Source organism: Mus caroli, chromosome 18 (genome assembly GCF_900094665.2).
Source record: "Mus caroli chromosome 18, CAROLI_EIJ_v1.1, whole genome shotgun sequence".
NCBI classification, from domain to species: domain Eukaryota; kingdom Metazoa; phylum Chordata; class Mammalia; order Rodentia; family Muridae; genus Mus; species Mus caroli.
In genome coordinates this window covers 73,229,564-73,248,134 of record NC_034587.1, presented here as the reverse complement: position 1 = coordinate 73,248,134, position 18,571 = coordinate 73,229,564, and the positions used below count along the sequence as shown (strand labels likewise).

The window sequence follows — 18,571 nt, the reverse complement described above, 5'->3', positions numbered from 1 at the left end:
TCCCCTGCCCTCTTTCCTCTCTCCCCACCTCCTTTCCCCTCCCCTCCTCTCCCCTCCCTCTCTCACCTCCCCTCTCTCTTCACCTCTCTTTTCCTCTCCCCTCACCTTTCCTCCTTCTCCTCCTTTCTCCCTTCTCCTGTCTCCTCCTCTACTTCTCCCCCTCCTCTTCCTTGTCCTTTTCTTTTAAAGACAATACCTGTGTAGCCCTAGCTGGTCTTGAACTCTCTAATCAGGCTGGCCTTGATATTTCTGCCTCCCAACGGTTACAGGAACATGCCACAGGTCTACTTTTTTATTTGTAAGTAAACCATTTAGTGATTTGAAGATATGTTTTCAACACTATAATTTTATTAGACTACACAGGAAATTCTGAGAGGTAATGCCACCTCTTTTTACAGAGGTATCCCATGCTCTATTGAGTCTGTTCCTTTGTATGTAAGAACCACCCAGAAATGTGCATTGCAGACATGTTCTCTACCTGTGCAAGTCACAGCATGGAAATCCCCTACTGTCTGCAGAGCTGCCAGTGAGGAAGGGAGTAGCTCAGGCAGTGCTGAACACTGCACACTTGTGATGCCTTCTGGGTAGTAAGAAAATGCTTGCCTGGATCCCTTGCAGCTTAGTGTCTTGTATGCCAGCCTGCCTCTCCAAATATCAAGCCTTCCCATCCCATGCCAGCCCTGTTGTGGTCTTCTTTAGTCTCATCAATGCTATAGACTTGGCCACAATCCCAGGTGGCTGCTATATAGAACAGCATTGACATTCTATGTGTTAATTATTTTATTTTTTTTCTAAATTCCTTCCAAACCTATAGCAAGCACAGCACAGCACAGCACAGCACAGCACAGCACAGCACAGCACAGCACAGCACAGCACAGCACAGCACAGCATGTTCTGCATGGGTTTGTTTTTTAAAGTGTAGTCCTGGATAACATTGCTTTTTCCCCTTAAAAAAAAAACAAAAAGACATAGATTCACACTGCACTGTGGCTGATAGGCAGAAGCTTGGAGAAATACAGAAACCTCACCCACAGCTTTTCTTCTCTTCTTTCTTTACCTTTACAGTCATCTAACTGTCAGTGGATGCTCTGTGATTCCCCCACCAGCTCCCTTGTCACCTCCCATGTGCCGGTGCCTCCTTCTGAACAGGCTTCTGAGGGCCTCACATCTCTAGTTCCTCCTCCACAAATCCCTGTCATTTCCCTAAAATTCTGCCTGAAAAAAAACTTCAGCGGCTTCCCAACATTTTCAAGGTCACAAATCCTAAGTCTCGGGGAATAAAAATAATTGGTCTTTCACTTTCTTGGCATTTACCTTTCTATACGATTATAATTCCTTCCCCCCAAACCAAGGCATACATTATCGTTTGTGTTCGAAAAGCATCAGAGCCCTACTTTCATGTCTAAATGTGATGAGGAAGATTTTAGAGTAGTGGCGACAGGGTGGGTCAATGAGGGGGTATGGGGGTGCCGAGCAGAGAGCTAAAGAGCATCTTTGGGAGGAAGGAGGAAGGGGCATCGCAGGCAGACTGTGGCAGAGGTCAAGGGGGAAATTCCAGGAACATTGCAAGCCAACCACCCACTCCCCAGCTTGTAAACAGGCATTATGTTCCTTGTCTCTGGATCCTTCCTTGTTCCTGCTGTGGTCTACCACAGGTACCACAGGTACTTATAGCAAGCACCTTCATTTTCCTAAATCCCAGTTCAAATGCTTCCTCCCTGTAAAAAGTCTCCCAGTTCCCTGGGCTCTCCTACCAGAAGCAGCTATCTTTCTTTTGGATTCTTCCAGCCAGCTGCACATATCTTCTCTAACACATCCAAAGTACATATTACTAGCTGGGATACAACTGTCTTCCATCTAGCTATATAGTGAGTTCCCAGGACGGGAAGGTAAGTTTTAGATACTTTAAAAATCTCTAGGCCCACAGCAGTCTTCAGTGAGAATCAGTGAAGACTGAAGGAATGGGATTAAAAAAAAACAGCATTATCACCAGAGGGCCAGAGCTTTGGTGCCCTGCCCTGGGTCCCTGAACCTTCCTTGGAAGGAACTGGGAGAGAATGATGTCCCTGGGAAATATTCTTATTTTAACATTATAAGATCTGATGCAGAACAAACTTATTTGGTCAGGGACAAATGCCCTTTCTGCAGTCTCATGCCGGGAGCAGAAGTGCGTGATTCTTATATGTCCTGATGCTGATTAGAAGTTAGGTGCTGTGGGAGGAGTTGGTAGCCATCACACAGCAGGAGGCCCTGGAGTTGGTCAGAGTCCACAGTCTGGGCACGGGGTAACAAGAGAAACATCCACCACAAACTGACCTGGTATTAAAGCCATCTCTAATGGCTTGCCCCCTAGAACCTCCATATAGCTGCCATATTCCCAGACAAGAGGCCTGCCTGCCTTTCTTTCTTTCTTTCTTTCTTTCTTTCTTTCTTTCTTTCTTTCTTTCTTTCTTTCTTTCTTTCTTTCTTTCTTTCTTTCCTTCTCTCTTCTTTCTTTCTTTCCTTCCTCTTTCTTTCTTTCTTTCTTTCTTTCTTTCTTACTTTCTTTCTTTCTCTCTTCTTTCTTTCTTTCCTTCCTCTTTCTTTCTTTCTTTCTTTCTTTCTTTCTTTCTTACTTTCTTTCTTTCTCTCTTCTTTCTTTCCTTCTTTCCTTCCTCTCTCTCTTTCTTTCTTTCTTTTTCTCTCTTCTTTCTTTCTCTTTCTTTCTTTTTCTCTCTTCTTTCTTTCTCTCTCTTCTTTCTTTCTCTTTCTTTCTTTCTTTCTTTCTTTCTTTCTTTCTTTCCTTCCTTCCTTCCTTTCTTTCTCTTTCTCTCTTCTTTCCTTCCTCTTTCTTTCTTTCTTTCTTTCTTTCTTTCTTTCTTTCTTTCTTTCTCTTTCTCTCTTCTTTCTTTTTCTTTCTTCCCTTCTTTCCTTCCTTCCTCTCTTTCCTTTCTCTCTCTCCCTCTCTCCCTCTCTCTCTCTCTCTCTCTCTCTCTCTCTCTCTCTCTCTCTCNCCCTTCTTTCCTTCCTTCCTCTCTTTCCTTTCTCTCTCTCCCTCTCTCCCTCTCTCTCTCTCTCTCTCTCTCTCTCTCTCTCTCTCTCTCTCTCTCCTTTTCCTCGTGTGAGAAGAGAACTTTCCTCACAGTAGATTCCTCTAGTCAGCCAGCGATCTGCCCAGAGTGGTAATTGGGCGGGGGGGTGGGGTGGGGAGGGGATGAGGATAAGGGGCAGCCAGGAGCTGATGACCCAGCTGGGACACTTGCCTGGATCCTAGAAAGTTCCGGGGCATAGGGTGGGACAGCAAAGGGCAATTTAGGTTCACAAGACATTTATAGAGGCTACTAGATGTTCCTTATTTCATGCTCTGCTGCGATACAGTGAATTCAGTTCCTTAAGAGGCAGAACATCGAGGGTTAGAGAAATGGGGAATGTCTTTCTTAAATTGGAGTGGAAAGGGCATCGATGGCAAAAGGCCAAGAGCAAAGAATTCATTAAACTTTTGCTTCATTTTGTTTGAAACCAAATTCAGCAGTTTAGGCTAGCCTCAAGCTCATTATGTCCCAGAGGCTGACCCTGATCTCCTAAACCCCCTGCTTCTATGTCTCCAGTGCTGAGATTGCTCCACTACTGACAAGCATGCAGTTCTACACCCAAGACTGATGGATTTGCTTAGAGAGAAACAGAAATTTTCAGCGTGAAAAGAAATTATACATTCAACATCCCAGGAAACACCATAGTTACCATTTAAAGGTGAATTTAAGGAATATTGGTTACATGTCACAAAACTGATACTTTACTATTTAAGGAGATTCTGCATGGGGAGCTGTATCTTAGGGTAGAAGGCTTGCTTAGCATGCACAAGGTCTTAGGTTCCTTCCTCAATATGGGAGGCAAAAAGAAATTTCCCAACAGCAGCTGTGTACAGCATGCATTCCTGGGACCATGAGTAAGAACACCCATGTGGCATGTCTAATGGTCACAGCCTGATGATGTTGACAATAGGCTTCATCTAGGTGACACTGAGTTTGTTTTCAGTAAGAAACACTCAGGGGTCTGTGGGGATGATCAGTGGGCAAAGGTTGCCCCGTGACCTGAGTTCAGCCCCAAGAAACCATCTAAAAATGCTAGGAATGGCTTCACAGGTCTGTAATCCTGTGATGGGGAAGCAGAGGCAGGAGTGTCTCTGGTGCTAGGTCGCCAGCCAGCCTAGTCCAATTGGTGAGGGCCAAGAAAGACCCTGTCTCAAAGGAAAAAGCTTTCCTGAGGAATGACACCCCCCCCCCCCGACTGTCTTCTGGCCTCCACGGTATGTATCTATATGTATGTGCTCCAGTACACACATTTGCCCACCTCTGACAAACATACACATAAAAAAAGAAAAATAAGTAACCAGAAAATACATCTGAAGAGTGATACTGGGTCTGGAGAGATGGCTCAGCGGGTAAGAGCACTGTCTGCTCTAATAAGGTCCTGAGTTCAATTCCCAGCAACCACATGGTGGCTCACAACCATCTCTAATGGGATCTCATGCCCTCTTGTGGTGTTTCTGGAATCAGCTACAGGGTACTCATATAAATCTTTTTTTTTTTTTTTTAAAGAAGAGTGATACTTTATGAGAATCTAAATTGAGGGCACTTTAGATGAATCCCAACATTCACAAAGCTCTGCCTGCTCATTGATACGCTCCTATGCGACTGACTAACCTATTCACTCTCTTCTCTTTAAACCCACAGAATCCAGGACTAACTCCTTAACTCAGCAGAGCACCTCCGCGCAACAACCTTTGCTGATCCTATATCGTTTTTCACAGTCAATGTTAATTTTAAATACAACATCAACACTCAAGTCTACCACTTCCTAAGAGCAATCTGTACCCACAGAATGCCAGTGTTGAACGTGGCCACAGAGGAGTGTTGGGGAGGGGGACGGCAGCATGGTTGGGTGGAAGCCATCAGAGAACACTGGAAAGATACAACCAGGTGATAGAAAAGGGCGTCAATGCCAGCATGCGAAGGCTTCCCTCCCGGTGGTAGAGCCACTTGAACTGTGTCACAGTTGGGGGAGGAGGGCCTGAGCCAGGGAGGTCAAGAGAACTAGAGGGAAAGTTGGAGAAAGGGTGGTCTCTGTGGCCACTGGAGTAGAGAGAGGAAGAAGTGAAAATGTGCAGAGGCAGAGGGTGCCGGCTGAGGGCTTTCGCCAGGCAGGAGTTAATGTAGACCCGTAAATAAGCTGCGAGTGAGCGGGTCCAAAGACAGATTCTTGGATGCAGAAGTTTATGTTAGAGATGGCATTTTAGGGGAATGGTGTGGGCCGGAGCAGAGAGGAGTTGGGGTGGACACTATAGCTTCCATTGACTGTGGTGCAGTTGGAAAAGAGGCCAGGGAGCATGCCTCCTGCAAGCAAGGGTGCATGCTGCTACCGAACCTGGAGAGCCCCCTTGAGCACCTGTTCTCAGCCTGCCTTCCTGCCTGGTGCCAGGGTCCTGTCCTCCTCTGGGTTTCCCCAGCATGGTCAGGCTCATGAATTTAAGTTCTGGGAAGCCGTTCAACACAGTTAGAGGTTAGCTGGCTTCGCCACCTCCAGACTTCTGCCTTCTACTAAAGATGTGGGCTCTTCTGCCCCCAGGATGCAGGCTCCTCCACTCCCCTCTTCACTTTTTTTCTACTTCTTTATTTGCTTCTTTCCTCTCCTTCCTCCCGTTCTTTCTCCCCAGGTTCTTTTCCTCTCCCTCGTCTGCCTCTTTTCTCCTATGACACCTGCTCACTATCTATATTCAGAACTCATTTTTGTAACTCAGCTCAGCCCTCAGAACCACACAAATACCCCACAGTCCAATGTTTTAGTGATCCTCGGTGCAGCTCAGAGCTGAGTCTCCCCTCCTCACCCTACTTCACCGCCACCACCTCGGACTACCGACGGCAGCTATTGAATACCTAACTTAAACCGAGTTCACGCACAGCGTTTTGCATGGATTGTGTCACTTTGTGCTTTCATCCTGGGAGACAGGAATTATCTGCCCCAGTTGGCAGTTTCCAGGTCAGGCAACCAGGGAGGAGAAGCTTGCTCAGGTCTGGTAGATTTTAGAACTTAAGAGTCCGAATGGCCACACCCTATAGCTCCGCAACTGTGTGTCAGTGAGTGCTCCAAAGAACCTGGATTTTTGCCTGTGACTGTGAAAGTCTGTCCACCTTTGTAAAAAGCTTTCCAGACCTCTTGGAGTCTCCTGTGCTTCCTCCAGGTGTGGCTTCCAGAGCTCAGGTTTCCTGTTCCCATCATGGGAGGCTGAGTCTGCATGCCGGCCTACCACAGTCCTACTTAGATAACAAGAACATAACGCATATTTCCTAATTTCATGGAGTGAAACTGTCTTTTTTTTAGTATGTCTAAACCAAGCATTATTCCAAGTTAGGTATAACTACACCAATTCCTTGGTGGGTGGAGTAGGTTTCACATGTCCCAAACTGGAAAATGTTGTTTATTGCAATACTTCACATGTGTGGCAGTCACAGGCTGGCTCATGTCAACTCAGATCTTGCTGGTGAGATGACTCAGATGACTGCGCTTCTGAAGGTCCTGAGTTCAAATCTCAGCAATCACATGGTGGCTCACAGCCACCGGTAATGAGACCTGACACCCTCTTCTGGTGCATCTGAAGTTAACTACAGTGTACTTATTTATAATAATAAATAAATCTTTGGGCCAGAGTGATCAGGGACTGAGCAAGCAGGCCGACCAGAGCGAGCAGGGTTGACTGGAGTGAGCAGAGGTCCTAAGTATAGTTCCCAACAACCACATGAAGGCTCACAGCCATCTGTACAGCTACACTGTACACGTATGCATAAAAATAAATAAATAAACCTTTAAAAAAACAAAAACAAAAAACCCAAAATGACTGCTAGGTTCTAGTTTTGTTTGTTACATTGTTTTTGTTTTCTGTGTGGTGATAGGGACTGAACTCAGGGCTGAGTTATGCCCTGGCCCAGCCTAACATTGCTTTAGTGTATATGACTTATGTTAGAGTAAGGACAATGTATAAGCATATATACATCGAATATATACTGTGAATTGCATGTTCTCTTAAATGACTATTAATTAGCTGTTACTAGTAGAACAAATTATGACCACACTGGCCTCTCGGGAACTGAGAGGGCTTTCTGGGGCTTCAGTGGACTAGAACCCACTCTGCTAGATCTAAAAGCAGCGATGCCTCAGCTCCACAGTCAGATCAGCTTAGCTACGTGGAAACAAATCATTTGTTCCCCTCTTCGCTGTGAGGCCACGGGTCACATTCTTCCTGCGGCTGGAGCTTTATGCAGCTCAGGTGTTATGCTGTTCAGATTCCACCAGACATGCCAGTATTCTAAAGTAGTGTCTCAGAAAAAAATTTAAATTTGCATACTTAAAAAAATACTGGGGTTGGAGAGATGGCTCAGCAGGTAAGAGTATGTCCTGCTCTTGCAGAGGACCAGGGTTTGATTCCCAGGACCCACGTTGGGCGCTAACAACTGCCCGTTAACTCCAGCTCCAGGACATCTCTGGCTTCCTTGGGTACCTGCATTCAAGTACTCATATGCACACACTGATAGACATACACACACACACACATACACTCACACATACACACACATACATATACACACACACACATATACACACTTACATACACATATACACACTCACACACAATTTAAAATAAAAATAAATCTTAAAGATTTGTTTGCATGCTATTTCCTTTCTCACTCTCATTTTTCTGAGGAGAAGAATACAGCAAAGGGAACCTCCTAGAAGCCCAAGAAACACTCCCATGATGCATTTGTTTCTGCACTATCCCATCATGGCAGGTGAATTTTGCAGTTTTACATAGACACCTACTATGAAGCCTTTCTGAAATTCTCTGACCCTGGGAACAACGATAACCTGATTTCCTGCTTCACATTGGAATCAAATGTCCCCATAAAATAGATCGAGGGTATAAAACTATTAAAATTAAATTAATTTAACTATGGTAGTGTCCCTTAACTCTGGGTTTTGGTTTCTTTGATTCTGTTTATACGTGGTCAAGTGTAGCCTAACAACATTAAGTGGAAAATTCTAGAAACAAGCAATTCATAATTTTAAGTAAGGTTTATTATAATATAGGTGGTCACAATTGTTCTATCTTTGTCCTTGGTCGTTATTACTAATCTCTCAGATTAAACTTTATTGCATGAATGTGAATAGAGAGGAAAAAGAGTGTGGGGAGGGGGGCTTGAAACTATCTGCAAGTTTTGTGCACCTACTGGGTGCTGCCTGCCTTATCTCTTCAAGGTAAGAGGGAGCTACGGTAATCGAATAGATGTGTGGACGCCAGTCTGTTTAAATCTTCCTGTTTACACACATCTCTCACCCACATCAGTGGCTAGCCAGAGCTAAGAATAAAGGCTACCTGCACCTTTGTTTTTCTTATTTTAGAAACTAATAAATACCAAGGGATTATTGTAAATTAAAATAGATAGTCTGGACATATTTCAATATGTGAACACATTTCATACTGAATTGTGTGCTTATATACATACATTAAATTGTGTTTATATACATACATTAAAATGCACATACACTGGCTGCTACCCATACATCAGATCATAAATAGAGATCTTACCTTTGAGTTAATTTGGAGCACAGATAAGAGATTAACGTGTGTGATTACTTCAACAGAGTGTGGGCAGGCTGTGTGGGCTTTGGACTTAGCCACTTCTGGCTTAAACTCACTCTTGAGTCTAACGATAGAGATTCCCACAAATAGGATGAATGAAAAGGAATCCTTACTGAAAACTGGGAAGGACGCATTTCCTTTTAACACCTGGAATTCTTGCTCCAGTCGCCTCCGCAAATCTATTTGCTCAAACAAAACCTTCTGAAGTTCCTCTAATGGGGGAAAAAAAAGAAGAGCCATTTTACTAATCCTTACAAATAACTCTCTAGAGAACTGTTATATCTGGCAATTTGTTATTATAAGACAAAATATTTTACCGGTTTAAAAAGTCTTGCATAGACATAGGATAGATTTTGTGCAGAAATCCATGAATATAAATCAATGTAATATATTATTTTAAAGTATTATATTACAGTGTCATGTATTGATTGATATGTATGCATTAATCTCAATTATATCCACCCAATGGTCCATATATTATTCATATGTTGCTTGTCAAGCTTAAAATATGGTGCAGAACAAAAATATCTTCTTATTATCTCTGTACTCTTTAAGAGCCAAGAGAAGTATACAGCTTCCAAACTTGTCTTTACCTTTTCCCATGTTTTCTACATCCTTTTTGAGTGAGTGAGGTGAATTGGTTTCTTGTGTATGTTCACCTTTAAAAAAAAAATAAAGGAAAAAATATTAGTTTGCATGGACGATTTTCCCCGAGTTTTTCACTTTCTTTTTCACACCTAGAAAAAGCTTATGTTATTATTTAACATGAGCTGAAGTTAGAAAACCACAGGACTCAGTGATGTTCTTGAGAATGGGTAGGTACCACTTCTTTGAATCTCAGAAGCACTCTAGAACACGAGGTTAGAGCCCGACTGGCCGTAGAACAGCTCCATCGCTCGAGAGAGGAGGCCCTCAGACTGGCCGAGGGAGTAGTTTCCTAAACTTTTGGTATCTCCAAAATCTATAACAGTAAAAAAGGAAGGAGGTCTTGTGTTGGGGGAACAGTCAGGCCTGGAGGATCTCCTGGCCATTGATAGCCAGCTGAAAGAGATGTATTCTATCTACAGCGGAGATGTGAAAGAGATTATCTGTTAGTTTGTACAGATTTACTTACTCAGCGATAGCTTCCCGTCATGATAACTCATTCCTACCCATAAAAAGGAATGTGGGAGCAGAGGTTGGAGTCCAGGAGCTAAGCACAGGGTTGCAAGCACCAGGCTACTGCCTCAACCCCAGCACCCAAACCGAACTAAATAAGCCAGCCAGCCGTCTATAGTAAGAACTATATTAGACTGTTGCTTCTGTTTTGCTACATGCTAACCAGAACAATGGCAAATGAAATGATACATTTATCTACAGCAAATTGAGTCTTCCCGAAAGGGAGAGCCCAAAGACAGCAAAGGTTTAACCCATTCATCCAGCTAACTAGGTGATTTTGTTTTCAAATCTTAGGTTACTTTCTGTAACTTTCTGTACTAACAGGTAATGGCTTTCTGAGAAGGTTTTATAGATTCCCCACACTGTGTCCCAGAGGGGGCACAGGGCGTTCCCTTCTCTTTTCTTCACCCACTAGGTCAGTCACTGCAGGAGGCAAGGGCCCTCTCTGTCTCTTCTCTACATCCAGCCAGCGCCTCACAGGGCTGGACATACAACAACAAGCCCCCAGTGGAGTGTCTTTTGTTGTTACTGAAGGAACCCCAGGAGGGCATAAATCTTAAGTGGTGCCAGCCAAAATGTATCTATCACTTCAATTCTCTGCTTGCTGTTTATTCAAATGTACTCACATTTGGGGGCAGAGCCTAATATATCCTTCACCCTCCCCACCCCCACCCCTACGTTTCTTACTGGCAGGCATTCTCTAACAAGTCGAGCATATTCACACAACTTCATTTCGATACATCTTGAACTTGATCTCTCTATTAGTCCCAGGTGTACTCTTGGTCCAGGACAGTGAGATTCTCTTTTCCTTACAGTGAGGAAAATGCCTGTGAAGTTTCCCAATGGTGGACCTCGATAGGATCCCTAAGGAATCTGACTTTTCTCTACTAGAAAAGTAACAGGTTGGTAACCAGTCATGAATATGTAAACTGTGCATGGTGATGTCTTGAAGTGAAGATGTGTGGTGGGTGCAGGCAGGGCTGACTATGTAGCGTCAGCTGACCAGTACAGAAGTTCCCTACTGATGAAATATGAATTCCAACAGAGAAGGGCAAGCAGGTTGGTCCACACCTCGGAGCGTCCTCACTGGTGGTGAGAGAATTTCTCAATCTAACCTTCAGAGAATGACTTAGAGAAGTGAGAGTGCTTCCAGGAGCATGCTCTTACCATGTGGTGGATCGGACTTTTTGATTCATTAATATATTTGGAGAACTGTTTATCTTACATTACATTTCAATTGGATGAATACATTAAAAATAAAGATATATAAAGCTATCGTTCCTTTCCTCTTTGTAATTACTAACACTATATGTACAGACCACCCCTAAAACAATAGCGGGTAAATGGAAACAGACAGACTGCAGGAAAATCTACTGGTGATGTTAACAATGGGCCACTCTTTTCACCAGCCTTGGTGGTTTTATTAACATCTTGCGTAGTGTCTATTACAAATAAGACATTTTGCTGTGATTTCTGAGCAAAAATAGCCAATGTAAAACTTAGAAGATATGAACGTTCCCGTCTCACTGAGGATTTATTTTCCAGTCTAAGTGTCAGGTAAACAAGGTCACAGAAGCAGTCTCAGCTGTGCTCTGTGTGTCTCTTACTGGACTGCCGCTTTCTGCATCCTTGCTAATCTGTGGGATCCAGATTGTTAATGGTGGTTAAAAATGACCTCTGGGAGCCTGGATGTTTGTTCACTATTACTGCTAATGTTTTCCATCTGTTTTTTTTTTTTTTAAGAGGCAGTCTAATACTAGATGAAATAAATGTGATTTACTTGGCAATGAGCTTCCAATTTTGACTAATATTCCGTCAGGTTGACGAATGTTCTGTCCATTAGATACGTTTTACTTCGTAAAATGAATGAACAGCTTTGGAGGCATCCCCAAATTAAAGCGCTCACCTTCTTTCCCTTACGTTCTTCTTTTTTTAAAAAAAAATATTTACAAGCAGAGAGGATGGGGGAAATTTAGAGATCTCAGTTGCTTAGAGGCAGAAAACAGTATGCATGGGAGGAATGTCTTTCTTAGAGGCCTGGCCTCAAACATGTCAGAAGGTAGAAGAAAACAGAAGTGGTTTGAAGTGGGAAAAAATGAATAACCTGAGTGTAAGTTCTGGGGGGGAGGGAAGGGGGATAAGACGCAAAGCTGATGTTTAGGAATGCACCACCTTCTCATGGGACCTTCATGATCTGAGAACACCAGATGCAACCAAAAGCCAAGGCCTGGGAACATTGCTTTGCTTTCCCATTCTCTCTGGGTCCCCCGGCCCTGGTGGCCTCAAGTTCTAGATGTTCCGTCGCACCCTTGGTTCTGCCCATGCTCAGTCATCAGAAAACAGACAGGAGGGATGGGTTGTGAGCATGTCCCATGCTACGGCATACACAAGTAGTGAACATCAAACAAGGAGGGACTAAATCTCACGAACACACAAAGAACGGGTCAGTGAATTCTCTAGCATAACCTTTATAGGCTTAAGACAGATTACTCTCTCTTAACTGTTGTGGTGTGCCCTTCTTCAAGAACCCGGGATGGATTCCCTGGTAATCACAGGGAAAGAAAATTCCATTCTACATTGCTTTGAAGGATCCGGGTTCCTGATGCCCTGTCCCTAGCTCATCTGCCTGTATTGCCAACGCGACTCCTTTACTGTGTTCAGGCCTGTGCTTCTCACTCTGGATTGTTTTGCCTTGTGTTGTCTGCCTCGCCTGAGGGTACCTGACCCTCTCCCCACTTCCTACTCCATTTGAGACATCCAATGGCATTCCAAAAAGCCGTTTAAGTCTCCTTGGTGTGGACCGAGCATTCCTCGATCTCCAGCCTTTATTTATTGAAGCCCTAATCTTTGAGATGCATGGGATCAGTGCCATGGGCGGGCCTTGGTTCCATCGTGTCCTGTGTAGCCAGGAAACGGATGCCTACACATCTCCTAAGAAGCCCCATCAGACACCGAGATGCTGCTATCTGGATCTGGGACTTCACAGCTTCAAGAACTTGAGAAATAAATACTGTTAGGTGTTTCTGTTGTGGCATCGCAAAAGGACTAAGACCTGGCTTCTATGAAGCAGTCTCAGTTTCTGCAAGTGCCAACGATCACTCCCTTCCTTTACTCCTTTGTTTCCTGACTAGGAGATTGGCTTTCTGAAGGCAGCAACAACACCACCTTACCCCAAGGAGGGTGAAAATACATCCCACAAATGCCTCCTGGACTAACTGACTCTCGTTTGTCAAAGAAACACCAACCACTACTATTGTAAATCTTCAATTGTCATGAGGGCCTTTTTTGGTTTTTTGTTTTGTTTCATTTTGTTTTAAAAGATTTAGTTATTTCATTTATAAGAGTACACTGTAGCTGTCTTCAGACACACCAGAAGAAGGCATCAGGCCCCATTACAGATGGTTGTGAGCCACCATGTGGTTGCTGGGAATTGAACTCAGGACCTTTGGGAGAGCAGTCAGTGCTCTTAACCATTGAGCCCTAAACTAATTGTTATAGTTAAACCTAACTCTTATAAGTGGAAAAAGTACATTTCAATTTGTTTTACAATCAGATTAAATCAAGCTAACTATATTTTCTCTCTACTGGGAAGTTTGTGATGTCCCAATAAAAAAATAAGTTTTTTTTTTCTTGTCTGAGATTTTCAAAGTTTTTAATGTAAAAACACTTAGTCCAAATTGTAGGTAAAACACGGAAAATATTAATTAATATATATGCCTGCATGGCTTCCAGTAAAAAAAAAACAAATATATTAGGATTCATTTTACTATTGTTGTTTTACTACAACAATAATTTTATTATAAAGTATTAATTTTTCTATATATGTTAATGATTTATTTGTTGTACTTGCTAGAGGTGAAACCTAGGGCCACAGGCATGATAGGGACAACCATTTCTCCAGGTTCAGTGACACGAGCCACACAAACAGATGAGACGCCATGTTCTGTGATGGTCATAGGACAGGGAAAGAAACCAGTAAAACAGATGTCACTGGGATTCTCCCTGGAAGCCAGCTCTTACAGCGTTGGAAGGGGGACATTCATCAGTGGTCTTACCCACACTGGCCAAGATGTGCCCACTGGTGCAGGAGTGACAAGACTTTACAGAGGCAACAGATTGCTCTCTTTCTTGGACTTGAGGCCTGCTTCACAGGCAAGAGTTCAAGCTTGGTATTGCAAGCATGGTCTAAACCTATGCCTAGGGAACTCATGGGCTCTAGGGGAAGAATGTATTGGGGTTGTCATGTTGTTAACTCCTTTCTGAACATTTATGCTTATGTCCATAGATTTGTGCTGCTTCCAGCCTTGGTCAAAGAAGCATCTTACTGAAGTGGGTGTGGTCACTGCAGAGACTCAGTCCTACTCAAAGTACTGAGAACAAGTGATGGTAGGTGCTCACCCATAGATGGGGCACTGCCTGCATCAAGCACACCCATAGATAGAACCCTGCTCCCATCAAACACACCCATAGATGGGTACTACCTGCATCAAACACATCTGTAGATAGGGCACTGCCTGAATCAAACTCACCCATAGGTGGGACACTGCCCCCATCAAACACACTCATAGATGGGCACTGGCCCCAGCAAACACATCCACAGATGGGCACTGCCCACATTGAACATTGAGTAATAGGAGCTCGGTAGAAGTATTGAGAACCAGAGGACTCGGAAGGAGTGCTGTCTTCTGGAGGTGACAACCGATTGCACACGCAAGCTCATAGTAGCTGTGGTTATCTGAGTAAGATGGGTGCAAGATCAAGCCAGTTAAAAACTCCAGCATGGATTAGGGAGGGGACCCCAAGTTCCCACCCTAGTTGAGCAGATACTGGCAGTTAATGGCCGTGAGGAAGGAGGAGTCCATTCCTTTAGGAGTGTAGCTACTGGTGGGTTCCCTAAGCCCCAGTGGATGGTCCCATTGAACCCATTGGGTTGAAAATAGCAACAAGCAAACAGATAATAAAAGGAGGACATGAAGTTGCGGTGGGGCAGATACGATGAAAGATTTTGAAAGGAGGTTGTGAGGAGTGAATACATTCAAGGAACATTATATACGTGTATGGAAATTTTCAAAAAATAAGTGCAAATGTTTAATATTTGAATTCAATCAACAAGATTTAAATATTGGACCCTTAGTGTTCAGTTTACGTACCCTAGAATGCAGGGTGTCTTATCTGTATGGGGCACAGTATCAAATGCCAAGTCTTAAAATAAGGAGTAAGAGACCTGGCTTTCACCGATTCCTTCTACTGAAAGGCCTCCCACTCCCTGGTGTCCTACTCCTTGGCTTAGCTTTCTCCCCAAATTCTTCCTTGAGTCACACACAGCAGTGCTCACAGGGCCTGCCAGGCAGCCGGCCACCCCAGCAGCTAGCACATTGCTCCTCCCAATACTGTGACAGAGAACACTTGGTGGAAATCTTTCGGAGAACACATTTGCTTATGCAAGAAGAAAGCATGCATCCCCCTCCTTCCCCCGAAGGTCACTTCCAAATAGATAAACATAATTTGATTTGGTTCAGTGTCATTATATGAGATCCACATGTATTCTCACATTCAGATGACTCTGTCTGGCAGACAAATGTTTCAACAGCCCCGGGGGTCTGATGCACTCCTGACTGAGCTTTGGTGCAGGGGAGCAGATATCTAGCACACTCAGGTGCAGCTGGCCCCTGCATGATGTTTCAAGCATGCTGCCACAGCCTCTCCGGCTGGGTGGAGATTCTACCCTCTTGCTTCCTGGAACCCTACCAGTGCAGGCTGGCATTAACCAAACAGACCTGCTGAATTCTTAAAGTAAACACTGTATTTTGATAACTGGCCTTAGCTTTGTAATCTAGCCTAGGCCTTTTCTGAACCTGTTCCCTTTTCCTTATAATGTATCTTAGAGATGCAAATTAGATTGAGTCAAAATTAATCTACAATTGGAATAATAAAAAAAATTAGCACAATATGTTTACATACAGGATTTTTAAAGGACACTTTGCATCCAGGCATAAGAAATCAATGACAGGGGCTAGGGAGATTGCTTAGTAGGCGAACTATGAAGACTGGAGTTTGGGGTCCCATGCACCCACTTAAACAGGTGGACGTCATGGCCTGCCTGTCTCCCAGAGGAACATGTTCACTGTTGATGTCTAGTCTACACACGCACCCACGTGCACCCACGTGTACGAGGACATGGATACTCACACACAAACTACACAACAAATACTACAAAATCAATAACATAGGGAGCAAAGTTAAAGAACTTTCTCCTCTGTCACTGGGTTTGAGTCCCGCTAGTTCCTTGGCGTTGCATCTACACCAAACTAAACGTCTCTGTGATGCTTGACACGTTCCAAAGGTAACAGAAATGGAGGCAAGAAGGTCACCAAAAGAGGGAGTGCTACAGGACAGCCTAGAGGAGTACTCTCCCCATCAGTGGAAACAAAGGGAAACTGCTGGAGTCTGTGATGCCAGGGAGGTTACAATGAGAACCAGCAACGACACACTTCCTGATTGATACCCAAAATGTATTATTTAAGCTGGACGTGGCTACGCATGCGTGTAGACCCCAGCACTCCAGAGGCAAAGCTAGGAGGACCAAGAGTTTGAGGATAGCCTGACTAAATAGTGAAAACTTGGCTCAAAGAACAAATATATATAACACGCACATATATGTTATATTATATATATTACACATATATTATATGTACTATATATATGTTACATATATTTGATTAATAACTCTGGAGTCCATTCTAGGCTTCTCCTGAGTTTCAGAATTGAGTTAATGCTATGCAATACTTTTATTTCCTTTACATTTATTTACTTATTTTGTGTATGTGTGTATGTGTGGTTGGCAGCATGTGTGAATGTGACACATGTATATGGAGGTTGGTGCACGACTCACAGAACTTGGTTTTCTCTTTCTATCATCTTGACAGCCCTCATTTTTTTTATCTAGAAAGTTTTTCATTGTTATCTATCTCACTGAGTTTCATATAATTTTTAAAAAAAATGATTAGCACGAAGAAAAAAAAGTTTTCCTAAATAGAAAGTAGATCTGAAATACAAGGATAACTCAATTCTGGGCACATATATTGAATGGCTTGGAGATATGTTATCTAAAAGTAACGATTGTAATAAGTTAGAGGTTTTGTTAAATTCTACAGGCAGACCAACTTGGATACAAACTTACCCAAAGTTCCCTTAAAGTAAGAGAATTAAAACTCAGGCCCACTACTCTGGCTTTTAAGAATTTCTCTTCCTCTCTCTCTCTCTCAATCATAAGCATGTTCTAAAATCGAATGGAATAATAAATCAGAGTGCTTCATCTGCTATATATTCATGAGAAGTGTAACTGCTTCTTACTATTCTTGGAAATCCATCCACAGCATATTAAGTACACTAGAGAATCATACCCGTGGAAATCAAATTGATTTTGAAACTTCTGTACATGTAACAAGATGCAGCCGTGCTTGGCGTCCGCAGGTGCTGGCTGCCTTTCTAGGAGGGATTGGAAGATGAGGCCTCTTTCCTTCATTTCCTTGACCTGCCATAGCTCTGAGCTGTCTCACCAGCTTAGCCCACTGCATTCAATTTCAAATCACTTAACTTTACTGAAGTTGTTCAAAGCAGAGATGTGAAACCCACTCTGGGATTGCAAGCGAAATCCTGTCATCAACAGTTTTGAGTTGGTAATATTTTTACCAAGCCTCTATCCATTTACTTCTATGTGGCTTGGCATACTTTTGAAGTTTTGCTGCTTTCTGGGGAATTTTGGTTGCTGAAGACTGTCTTGCTCGGCCCCTCAAATTATACACAGTACAACATCTACTGTGCATAGTGCTTTTCCAGACAGGATTTAAAAACCTCAGTTATATAAATGTCAACAAATAGCTTATCAATAGGCCCAAAAGCCTGGAATAAAGGTGATACTGAACTAAATTAGGAACAACTATTCCATGGAAATAACTGCTGCGGAAAACCAGACTTTATACTGAGGACCAGTTAATGCAGTAACTGCCACCAAGGATAGAGAAGTCTGTATCTATACATAACCACTGAAACTTCCTGGTAAATATGTTCGTGATTACCAGGAGAATGACACATTCATATAAAAGCAAAAACCCAAAAAAACAAAAAACCAACCCCCCCAAAAAAAAAACCCAGCCATCTGATTTACCAGGGAGTTAAAAAAAAAAGCTGTTTTATTCTCCCATGTTCTGCTTATGTGAAGGAGTTAAATATTGTACTGTCAGTCTTCAAAAAATCATGATTGAGCTAAGTACTGGCTGAAGGAACATAGCTTTGTAAGCCCCAGTAGACAGTGTTATGTTTTCTATTTGAGTTTTGTTTTGAGGCAAGTTCTCACTATACAGTGTGGGCTGGGTTGAAAGTACTGGGATTATGGGTATGGCTTGGGAATATATATGTATATATATATATATATATATATATATATATATATGTATATGTATATATATATACACATATATATATTCCTGCATACATACATATATATTGTATATATCTATATATATTCTCCTACACACACACACACACACACACACACACACACACACACACACACATTCCAATCATATATGTGATGCAGTCTGGCTGGTTTGTCTCCCACTCTTTGTTGACAGCAACCAAAGGTCAGAGACTGGCCTTGCTTTCTTATCTCAGAATCTCCAGAGTTTAACTACCTAGTGTGTGGTGGGCATTCTCCACTAAGTGAGGAGCAAATGAATAAAG

At 43.0% G+C, this 18,571-nt stretch overlaps 1 protein-coding gene across 1 annotated transcript in view; it reads right to left on the bottom strand.

Annotated features, from left to right (window-relative positions):
• Skor2 (SKI family transcriptional corepressor 2) overlaps nucleotides 1–18,571 on the bottom strand; it is a 44,122-nt gene that overhangs the window by 15,352 nt on the left and 10,199 nt on the right. Inside the window, exons 5-6 of the mRNA XM_021151021.2 lie at nucleotides 9,265–9,330; nucleotides 8,785–8,883 (exon numbers count right to left, since the gene is read on the bottom strand). Of these exons, the coding sequence (XP_021006680.1) occupies nucleotides 8,785–8,883; nucleotides 9,265–9,330 (165 nt within the window). The remainder of the gene's footprint in view (nucleotides 1–8,784; nucleotides 8,884–9,264; nucleotides 9,331–18,571) is intronic.